At 38.4% G+C, this 11,839-nt stretch overlaps 2 protein-coding genes across 5 annotated transcripts in view; both read left to right on the top strand.

The window, feature by feature from the left end:
* Window positions 1-6,806, top strand: part of eeig1b (estrogen-induced osteoclastogenesis regulator 1b) — a 53,128-nt gene extending 46,322 nt beyond the window's left edge. For all 4 annotated transcript variants that reach the window (XM_066659079.1, XM_066659081.1, XM_066659076.1 and 1 more), the window contains 4 exons: window positions 352-553; window positions 1,111-1,232; window positions 1,876-1,945; window positions 2,055-6,806. In XM_066659079.1, coding sequence (XP_066515176.1) covers window positions 352-553; window positions 1,111-1,232; window positions 1,876-1,945; window positions 2,055-2,100 — 440 coding nt within the window. In that variant the 3' untranslated portion in view covers window positions 2,101-6,806. The remainder of the gene's footprint in view (window positions 1-351; window positions 554-1,110; window positions 1,233-1,875; window positions 1,946-2,054) is intronic.
* Window positions 6,807-7,999: 1,193 nt separating this feature from the next.
* Window positions 8,000-11,309, top strand: dpm2 (dolichyl-phosphate mannosyltransferase subunit 2, regulatory). Its single transcript, XM_066661209.1, has 4 exons — window positions 8,000-8,030; window positions 8,894-8,983; window positions 9,420-9,522; window positions 10,686-11,309. The coding sequence occupies exons 1-4, from the start codon at window positions 8,028-8,030 to the stop codon at window positions 10,739-10,741; spliced, it is 252 nt and encodes an 83-aa protein (XP_066517306.1). The 5' UTR covers window positions 8,000-8,027; the 3' UTR covers window positions 10,742-11,309.
* Window positions 11,310-11,839: the final 530 nt, after the last annotated feature.

The following is an 11,839-nucleotide window of genomic DNA, read 5'->3' on the forward strand; positions in this document are numbered from 1 at the left end:
ATCAGTCATTTAGTAAGTTTATAAAAACAGTTTTCCTCTAACAAATCTTATAATTAAACCCTTCATACCATATTATTATTATCATATTAGTTAAATATTAGAAATGAAGACAGAAGAATGGACTGTAGCATTAATTTTTTTCAAGGTTCACAACATTGTAAACAATGTAAACATACCTTTTTAAATCCTAGCAGAATGAAGTGTCTCTCGGGCAATGTATTTTAAAATGTAATTATAATTGAACATGGTATAATTATGCACTAAATATATACACTTTTTTCTTAAGAGTGTAAGCAAAACATTGCATGTGCCTTATAAGTGATCTCTGGGTTACGCTGGTCCTCTCCACAGGCTACAGCACAGAGCACTCCTGCTCATCCAGTCTTACAGACCTGAGCCATCACCGGCGCAACACCTCCACCAGTAGCAGCAACACTTCAGGAGGTGCCACGGCAGCTACAGACAGCCTCCCAGAGCCAGAGAAAGAGCTGGTGAAACCGGAGAAACCTCCACGTCCACCTCGACCTGCCCTGCTCCCTAACAGACCGTCCAGGTAACAGACGAGACCTTTAAACTGAGAAAAACAATTATAAGTACCGCTGCTACCAGAGACACAGGTTTTAGAGGCTGGTGAAGTAACAGCACTACAGCAGTAAATCATGCTGTCAGAACAAAACCCCATATCTCCAAAATGTAGCTTTACAGAAGGAATACATTTAAATACATTTTATTTTAAATATTTACATGTAAGAGATTGCAAATTATTCCGAATAGTTTTCAGCTAGTTCTATTAATCGGTAAATTGTGAATTTTTGACACTGCAGATAGAAATAGGACGTTTTGTCCAGAGAGCAAAGAAATTAACTGTAAATTATTCAGAGTATCATGAAATTTAAATTCCCTCAAATTATAATTTGCATAAAAATATATATTGTTTCGGTTTTAGTTAAAACCTCAATGTGTCTGGGCGGTAATCTGAATGACTGCTCTTATTACAATGGCCGAACTGTCTTATGTTTTCTTCCTTTCAGCTTTCTCACAGTATTATTACTTATTGTCTTGCAGTTTAATAGTGGTAAGTGTATTTATCTGTGTGTGCTGTTACTGTAGGAGAAAGAAGGACTCTGTTGAGAATCACCCCACGTGGGTTGATGACACACGCATTGACGCTGACGACATTGTGGAGAAGATAGTTCAGAGTCAGAACTTCGCTGATGCCAGCAACAATGAAGGTGTGTATGACACAGATGTCACAAAAGCAAAATTAGAAATGATGTAGCCTCACTAATAAATCCCAAACGAATTCTCAAAATCCAGAGATTTTGAGCCTTATGAGAGTTAGATTAGTTTGTTGAGTTGGTAAAGTAGGCGAGGTAAAATAAATCCAAGCCCTGTGAGTCTTTTGAGAAGTCATTTGCAATTGTTTACCCTCTCATAAATGAATACCTCTTCATGTAAGGCTAATTCTACTCTAATAAGGCTTTTGAGCCAGAACAAGGTATGATGTAAATATGCCTTTGTACATTCAACAGTTTCTAGAGGGACCGTTCTGATAAAGCTAGGAAAAGCCACATGCAATAATACACCTTGAAGTCAATTTTCATGGAGGCTTTCACTATCCAGAATAAGATCAAAGGGGCAGTCATTGCTAGTTTTGATACTTTTAATTGCTGTGTTGAAATAACTCATGTTTTTGGAAATAGAGGAGTCTTTATGAAGTTGTGCCTGTGTTCATTCACGTGAAAGTCCTTAGTAGAAAGTTTGTAAATTAGCCACCTCCGGATACTATCATGAATTACTGCTGCTTTTACTAATGTGTTCCTGTGTGATCTGTATCTCTGTTTTTCATTCCACTTTCTTCTTTCTCTCCCACAGATAGCAATTTGCGCCTGTTTGTCAGTAGGGATGGTACCACTGCCCTTGGTGGCATCCAGCTGGGCAACAGGTGAGTCGAGAGCAGCTTCAGCTGATTAATAATTAAAGTACATTCACATTAAACACTATTCAGAATGCAAAAAAAAAAGATAACACTCATGCTTTGTTTTTTCCTGCAGGGTGTCAGCAGGTGTGTTTGAACCTGTAGTGATCGAGAGTCATTAAGCTGATAGTCGGAACCCACCCATTCTCTGTCCAGCTGGCTTTCTCTTCTCTTCTTTTTAAAGAAGATGGTCCAGATAAGTGAGGATGACCAAGACAGGGCTGGACGTCCAGAGTCCTAATGACAAGTTGTTTTTTCACTTGTGTTTGTCTTTTTATTATCTTCACTGATTTTTGATTTGTGTATTCACACACTACAATAACACCTTCAATCCTTCAGCATATTTATGCAAATGGTGGTGGGTAGTTTATTATTATAATTATTATTATTACTATTATTATACTGTAAAGTCACATAATCAAAAACGATCTATAAATTAACACTTTGATGACACCTTATTGCAAGTAAACAGACTTGAAATGCCTTGATGAGGTGAGGTATTGTGTGAAGTGTAGTCTAACACTGTGAAAAGCTGTTATTGGCTCATAAACTACCATATTTGTGATTTAAATGATAGCCGTTATGATTTGCAGTACAGATTCTTTAGCCTTTCAGATATAATTTAATGGTTTCTACCTGTGGTTTTCCTTCTAGATCTGTTGTTTGCTTGTCCTTTGACTTTCATAATGCACAACCAAACCTTTTTAGTACAGGTTGTGTGTTCTGCCTGGGCTACAAACCACTAAAATGTGTTAAAATGTCTTTGCATGAATGTTTCTAATGATCCTGCTTTTACTCAGCCACAGCCTTTCTTTTCCCTGCATTGGGAATGAGCATATTAACCCATGTATCACAGAGGTGAATATACACAGTGCTGTATGGCTGGCCATACAGAGTCAAGTGAGTGTGTGTGAGTGTGTGTTTGTGTGTTGTTTGTGTTGGGGGTGTGTGATACATGTGAATCATCTTGGAAGTTCTCCAGCTGGACTGGTGAATCAAATGCGAGTTTTATTTGCCCATAGACTTTCTCCTCCTGCTCCACATCTTCTGTCCATCTGTCCAACACACACTCTCATCTCCTTCATATTCCTTCATTTTGGCTCGTGCTGCAGGCAGCCTCTGAAATGAAGGCTTGGGATAAAAAATATCCCTGAAAAGTATAAGAAAACCCCCTAAAATAGACTGTTGCTCCTAAATGCAGCTGAAACTCTCACTATAGGCCAGTAATTTCTTTTAAATTAAAAGAAATGGACTTTTTATAGTTATATCTGATCTTTTACACGTTAAGACTTGCATTAATACTGTACTCGTCAAACCCTTAAAAACAGACAAGCAACAATACTGTCATCCCTAGGCTCACAAGCAGAAATACACACAATGTTACCATTTCTGGCAATGAATCTTGACTTCGGTGGCCATCCATTTGCACATTTCCAAGTTGATGATCATGCGTCAAATTTAGAATGCAACACTAGTTCAACTGATATTATAAAAAAGATTGTTACTGGATCATTCAGTGACACTAAAGCAAAGTAAAAAGACATTTATTTATGTATCTGCTGCACCACGGCCTATTGAAGTGAGAACAGCCTGTTACCAAACCGTACATTCACCAAAAACTATAGGCACAGAAGATGGACTGGCTAGAAATGCCCTCATAATAGTCAAAATTACCCCTGAAACTTACTGTAGGGCATAATTTGCTCCTGCACGTGTTGATTTCTGAACCCGGCTGCTGGTTTCAGCCGCAAATGCAAGAGATAGTTTGAGCTTGTTGTATTCCAGTGCTGTGCACTGGCCTTGCAAAATAGCAGATGTAGTTTGGTGAATGAACCCTAGCCAGTCCTGCTGTTCATCATTATGAGCATGTGTGCTGGATAATGGAGTGAACTCATGATCGTGGATCGGATGGTGGAGGATGTGGCTGAAAAAAAAAAAATCACTTTGTGTGTGGAGTTGGATTACTACAGTGACTCAGAGTCACGAGACTCAACACTGTGACAGCACCTGGTGTGCGTCCTCAAATAAAGAGGTCCCCCCCGTGTGTGTGTGTGTGTGTGTGTGTGTGTGTGTGTGTGTGTGAGACCATGTTCATTGTCTGAATGCTGATTATTTTTCCAGTTTGAATGAGCTAGTCATGATCCTGGTCATGGAAAAAATCTCTCAGTTGATCTGAGAGAAAGAAACTAACAGACTAGAAATTTTACACTAAGAGTCTCTGTGCTCTTTGCACGTCTAGATCTGTTGTGTATGTCTTTACATATTAAAGTGCAATATGGGCTCCACGCTTCAATAAGGGAGGATTTCACACTGTGTAAAAATCAGAGGCCACCTTTCATTTACTCCGTTTCCAGTCCAGACAAGTGCTAGATTCCTTTTTGCAAGAACACACGCTTCCGATGTGAAAAGACATCTCAAAAGTGTTGGATCTGAAAGTATGTGGAGCTGTCAAGAAGCTGTTAATGAGACAATGACATAACCACAAAAGAAGAAACCAAGCGTGACTCAGAAAATTGGTCTTGACTCCGTGTGCTTCAGGTTTCTCTGAATCTTAAAAAGCAGAAAATGCAACCAGCATCCGAGACTGAACAAAAAAGTATCCCTGCAGACGTTGGAAAACACTGAAATCCACGTGGTCTCTGACTTTTGCACAGTTCTGTACACTATACATTAAATAGTGGACATCCTGTGGAGTTTAATTGTAATATTTCGCAGTTTGGTCACTCACTGTGTCCTGGTTAAGGCCCTATAAAACACTTCCACACTGCTGTGATGGAGGGGTGACTTTCTCAGGTTCTTTAGTTGTGCTGTGTCTGTCAGAAATACTGGCACCCTGAGATATTCGAGGTAAAATGATTCAAGAAGTACTTAATATAAACAGTTATCGGCCGTCCTTGGCATTTTATAAATAAAACTCATGTTTGATATTGTGCCATCGTCTTAGGAAACTCCTCTTTAGGAGCTCATAATAATGATGCATCAATACTGTTTGAAGAAATATCTCCATAATTTGTAAACACTAGCTCAGTTCTTATTTTCTGAAAGTTTAAGATCAATGAACCAATAGCAATGACCCCAAATTATTAACTTGGATCAATTCATCTCTTGTACTGAATGAAAGTGGCTGAACCTGAAGGTGCCAGTATCTCTGGTGAGCACTGGATATATTTGACCACAGAGATTGTATTTATCTGGGTCTTATCTGGGCACGTGCTGAGTGAATAGTTTTTAAAGAGGCTACTACACAAATATCAAGGGAATCTCTCGGTTTCTTACTTTCTTTGTACCTCTCATATAAGCTCTATACTAAGCCGACTCTCTTACTGCTTTTGGATTTTCCGAACCAGCGGGCTGGTTTATTCGAACCGTTCCCACCACAGCTTTCTCAGTTTCTTTCTTTAGTGTCAAACCAACTTTGTGGAAGCATGTCTCGACGTACTCCCTTGGAGAAGAGGCTGATGCTCAACAGACTGATGCTTCTGTTTCATTTATGAGCCTCTTGTGTTTTGTGTTCATTTGCAGTCGTAATGGACTGTAACCTGTGATTGACTTTTTTTTTATTATTATTATTTTTTTTTAAAAGTTGATTTAAAATCCTGTTGTGGGTGACTGAGTGCAGAAGTATTGGGACATAGGAGGAGGGCATATGGCATCGTGCATCCAGTGTTTGTGTAATGTGCTGTTCTCTGTCCTCAAAAAAAAAAAAAAGAAAAGAAATATATTGAAAGTCATTGTAATTCACTCATGGTGAGGTCTGCACACTCTCATTACATTCTTTACAAGGAGAACACATTCATCTGCGAATTTCTCCTTTAACATGGTGTGCAGAGCATTTGTGATTAAGTATTAATTTTACTACACTGTGATCTCCAGAATTTTGAATCCTCAGCCAATAATAATACACTCTAAGGCCAAAGGTTTGTGGATTCTTGCTCATCCCCAATTCTTCCGACATGAAGAGCAGGAATTATGGATTTGTTCCGACGGTCTCCAATCACATGGAATGACTCTTACGTTAGATGGTGGAGCAGATCTGTCCTGATTAGATGAAATTCAGACATTCACCAGAGCATCTGTGAAGTCATTTACTTATTTTTGGATTACAAACATCGTACCATCTTTGCAAGTACGTAACTGAGCGTCATCGCTCCAGAGAACGCAGTTCCACTGTTCCCCAGCACAATGTTGGGGGCTTTAAACGCCTCTAGCCAACACTTGGTATTGAGCATATTGACCTTAGACTCATGCACCTGCTCCAGAGCATCTCCGTTTTTGTCTCCACAGTGGGTGCCCTTTAAAGTAGCTAAAGTCACTCGTTATAAGGGGTGTCTACAAACCTTTTGGGCATGAAGTGTATCTTTTGTTCACCGCTGTGGCACTTAAATACTAACTTTTAAAATAAATAAGATGACAAGACTCCATCGTAACTAATGCTGTGTGTCTCCTTTCTCTCTCGTTTTGTAAAAGATCAAAAAGCTATGCACTTGAGTCCGACACAGAGACTCCATTCCGACCGCTGTATCGGTCACAGCAAACAAATGATCAATATATTCATAGACTTCAAATTTCTATGTAAAATGTTACATTACCACAAAAGTGATGAGTTTATTTTTCTGATGATACAGAATAATGAAATATTTCTATTTTATGATCACACAGAAAATGGTTTCCAAAATTTTCTTGACCTCATAATCAGTTTTATTTGGTGTAATACTGTCTCATGATGGAATTATATTTCTACACTCGAATATGAATATTAGATATACTGTAATGTAAACGTGTCTTTGGAGGTGTATTAATGTAATATTTTGGGGAAATAAAGCAAATGTTGGGTGTTCAGAACAAATCGTGTATGTCTTTATTCTCTGTGTGTCCATGTTTCTGAAGCTTAAATACATTAAATTAGACTCACTCACTCACTCACTCTCTCATGCAGTTAGTCTAACATTCTCCACAATGAGGCACCACCCACATGTAGGGTCTGCTCCAGAGATGTGTGCTATTCAGTGTCCGTTATTGATTTTCTAAGTAGTCCACTCATATCCAGGAAGCATTTTCCTCATGGTTTAGTGCACTAGTCCTATTTATTTGCTGAAATCACTTAAAAGTAATACTTAAACGATATAACCCTGGCTGTTTAAACTGTTATATTTTACTAATTTCTTACAAAAGCATTACATTTGTTTACAGTACCATACATTCTGTCTTTATATTTCACCCTAGCACATTTAGCCATAGGGACTATGCTAATGAGTGGCATAAATTTCTTTGTGCTAGTTCAAAAACGGACAGATATTGCTTATATTCTACACTGATAATTAGTGTTTTCAGTCTTTAACACAAGAAATAGAATACAGACATCTATTAACATTTTTTTTGCCATATTCAGAGATTTATTATTGTGAGAATTATCCTCAACTCAAATAATACCTGCCCAAAGTCCTGCTCATTGACAAAAGGACAAGAAACCTACGGACTACATTCTGTAACTGTAGAACTACAAAGTGCAGCTTCATGATGATTGGAATCGATCAAATGGACAAAACTGTTACAAATGTTCCTAATACTGAATAGAGTCAAATATTTAGTGTTAATTCTAAGCCAGATTTAGGCAGTACATTTTATTTATTTATTTTAAAATAAGAATCTCTCGTTTTGATGAACATAAATTAGTTGTTATAAAGCTAATCATTTAATACAAGGCGACTTTTAAATAATGGGGTTGTTGGGGAAAATGAAATCTATTTTTCTTAATTTTTTTTACATTTGAACTTTATAACTTATAAGTGTTAGTGATATAATAGATATCATATTATAATATATTATATTTTTTATAGATAATAAAAAATAGTTGAAAATATGAAACCAGAAAATTAGTCGCAGTCCTTTGGTCAACGGCTCTCTGTGGTGGTGCTCTGTCCTCTGTCTCCATCTTGTGGTAAACATTAATATTACAGTTTGTAGTCGGCTATTTTCTCATAAACTACATTTCCCATAACTACATTGGAAGTAACACCGGAAAAACATATTTCAGTGTGACGCGTTCACTATGGTAAGATGAAATGTTGAGGGTTTCTGACCGTTTTGAATACTCATTTAACCAGTAGTATTTCGTGTTTAATGGCGAGCGGTTATAACCGTTTGTTTATTGATGGCAGCGATTCTGATTTTTTATTTAAAAATACTTTGAAATATTGTAGAGGCGGTTAAATTCACAGAGCTAATAGTAGCTCTCAGCTCTCAGACCCGATTAACTCAGACAAAAGTTAACAATCGATGAGCGATGAGAGCATAATTAAAATTTATACGGAAAGTAACGTCTCCGTTAAGGTTTATTGCATTTATTTCGATACTGTGCCACCTGTTTGATCAGTGTTTACGGCTTTGCAAACCAGTGGAGAGTCTCTACATTAAACTAACCGTTTCAGGGAAATGTGACGGTATTTTATCGATTATTATACAGAGCCCTGCCGGCGACGTTCTTTCAAAATGATTTAAAATATAAGAACGACCTAACAATACGTGGAAACCTTATTAAATTACCCATAATGTTTATTAATTCCTTCCCATGTCTTACTGGGTTATTCACACGCTTTTTTAGATTCCAGGCCCTATTAATTGTTTTTATTAAAAGATGTCAGTATAATGGTTGCTCTATTAATGAATCACTTCAGAAGGGGGCTGAAGGCTGTTAAAGCTGTTCTGTATTATAGGAATGATAACAGCAGCCTGGAAATGACAGCAATGCACACTGCGGTTTTTAAATGTGGCAAAATTAGTGCATTGTGTCTCTGGCTAAGTATCATAATACATACTGTGAAATGTCTTAATATTGTGATGTGGTATTTTTGGGACATTGATCACTCCTACTTTCAGAAGTAACTTAATATCTGACTCGTGTTTCCTTCTGAAAAGGCAACCGGAGCAGATCAAGCTGTGGGCTTGGGCATCGTTGGCTTCAGTCTATTATTGTTCACATACTACACCATATGGGTTATAGTCCTGGTAAGTCAAATATTTCTGCATCGTCATTTAATACTCCCTAAACAGTTTAAATCATTTGTCCCCAAGCAATATAATCAACATCCTATGGTCTCTTCAGGAGCCTAAGGTCACCGCCAAGTGTGGATTAGAGCCCCCCAGCATTGTGCTTTGGAGCAGTGTAAATGCTGAATGAAACACAACTGAAAAATGAGCTGAAGTCACTTTAGGGATTTAAAACTATCTCCACTTGACTGCACTAGTGGTTGTGTGGCTGAGTACTATCAGATAATCACAGCAATGTTCCAGAATCAAGTGTAAATTATTTCTGTAAAATTAGAGGCTGTTTCAGTGCATAAATCACCCTATTAATAATCTCCAAGTAAATAAGTGACAGTTTTACTGATACTCAGACCCAGCATGATGTCTAACCATACTAACCTCTTTTCTCTCTCTGCAGCCATTTGTAGACAGTGATCATGTGATCCACAGTTACTTTCTTCCTCGAGAATACTCCGTCATTCTTCCTGGACTAGCAGCATTAATACTCTTACTCTGTGTTGGTGAGTACACGAAACATTGTGAGATGTGTGAAATTCCTTTGCTGTGTTCACCCCATGCCTGATTGATTTTCGTCCGGGTGATCTTCCATAATCACCTATGTCGGTAGGTGGAGTGTGTGAAACTGTCAAAAGGTGTGTTTTTGATGCCCTGTGATGGACTGGTGTCGCGGGTGTGTCCCAGCCGTGTGCTCTGTGAGTCTGAATAGGCTCTGAACACACCATGTCCCTGATCAAGATGAACTGGTTACAAAAGAGAACTGAACGAATGAATGAACATTCTGCATTGTGCAGTGCTCTGATTAAAATATGGTATTTTTACTGACATTGTACATTATTAGACATATGTGCAATTATTATATATCTTTCATTTTTTATTATTTTTTTTAACTCGTCTGGAGTTTACTCCTTTTGAAACCTAGAGTTTTTCTGTGTGTGCTGCTGTAACAGATTCAGTTTAGACAAGATGTTGAAAATTGCTGTTAAGATTTAATGGCATTCACCCAGGAGAGCATTAGTGAGGCCAGGTGTTAGATATTAGATAAGTTCTTGATTGCAAAAGCCACTTCAAAAAGATACTGAATGTTGCTCCATCGTTCCAAAGAACAAAGTTGGACTGATACACAGCTCAAAGAGTGCAGTGCTGTTTCTTGTTTTTCTGTGATTATGGAAGTTGTGCAACACTGACATCTCTGTCCACAATTAGTGCATCTTAATTCATGTCTGAGGCGGCACGGTGGTGCAGCAGGTAGTGTCGCAGTCACACAGCTCCAGGGACCTGGAGGTTGTGGGTTCGATTCCCGCTCCGGGTGACTGTCTGTGAGGAGTTTGGTGTGTTCTCCCCGTGTCCGCGTGGGTTTCCTCCCGCAGTCCAAAAACACACGTTGGTAGGTGGATTGGTGACTCAAAAGTGTCCATAGGTGTGAGTGTGTCTGTGTTGCCCTGTGAAGGACTGGTGCCCCCTCCAGGATGTATTCCCGCCTTGCACCCAATGATTCCAGGTAGGCTCTGGACCCACCGCGACCCTGAACTGGATAAGCGCTTACAGATAATGAATGAATGAATAATTCATGTGCGTATTATAATACTATGAGCGTATTAATGTATACTGTGTTTATCTGTAGTTATAGAATTAGAAATGAAATCATATAACTCTGTTTTTTCAGGCGTCTTCATCGGGGTGGTGACGTGGAAGAATCGTAAACCGAAGAAAGTAGACTGAAGTTGTTCCTGCCCCGGACAGGACACGATACACACTCACCCGTCATACCACCTCCTGCACATCAGCCCTATGTTCCAGCTTGCGGGACCATTCCTGTAGACTCCGCCCAGCAGACTGTACAATGGGGTTGAGGGAATGATGAAATGAATTTGTATGGGAGCTACTGCAATCTCTCATCAATACAACCCCACGCTAGCTTTGAAAACACAGTGATCGCAACCTTGACAACACAACCAGTTATGTAACCATTAGTGCGCAAAATGTGACCCACTTACGAGGAATTCAAATAACTAATCAATGGAGACACTGTCCCAGCAGCAGATGGCTGTTATGTTATAGTTTATTCTGTCAGAAAAAAAAACAACTTAGATTCAGTGAACATTCAGTCTTCTGTTATTGTTATATTATTATTATGAATCATTTATGCCACTGTTTTCATCTTACAATGTAAATAGATCTCAGGGTACTGTGGTACGTTGTCAAAAATAAGGGATTTGAAATATGGCAGAATTAAAAAATATCACTTGATCATTTGTTTTTTATACATATATATATATTCTCTAATAAATAATTACGACACCTCTTTAACACGCCCGTGCCCTTGTGTCCTGCCTGCTGTAGAGATGATGTCAGTATTGAAATGTTTGTCACTGCTTACATTTGTGCATCGCTAGGTTTAGATTTTTAGTATAAACCCATCTGAAGGCATAGTCTAATGGGTTAACTAGTATAAGAATGTTTAAAACGATGGTTTAAAGGGGATCCACACACTTTAAAATAAGACCAGCTAGTCAGTTTTCTATGGTGTGCCTAGGTCAGAAAATGAGATTAAACGAGTCGTTCTCATTTTGCACTGCTCTTTACACAGAGTTCAGAGACTTTAGGTTTGTCCCACCCCATGTCTCACTCATTTCAATCACAATGATGGACACATCTTTATGTGAGAACGCAAAGACGCAAAGTTAAATGATGAAAACACGAACAGAAAAATAAGAACCAAGTGAAACATGCTTCTCATTACTCACTGCTGGGCACTGAACTGAGCTGTGGCTCATTTCATTAAAGGAACTAAAAACTGGTGTTAAAACTGGACATTCT

This window comes from Hoplias malabaricus, chromosome 2 (assembly GCF_029633855.1).
Source record: "Hoplias malabaricus isolate fHopMal1 chromosome 2, fHopMal1.hap1, whole genome shotgun sequence".
Taxonomy (NCBI): Eukaryota; Metazoa; Chordata; class Actinopteri; order Characiformes; family Erythrinidae; genus Hoplias; species Hoplias malabaricus.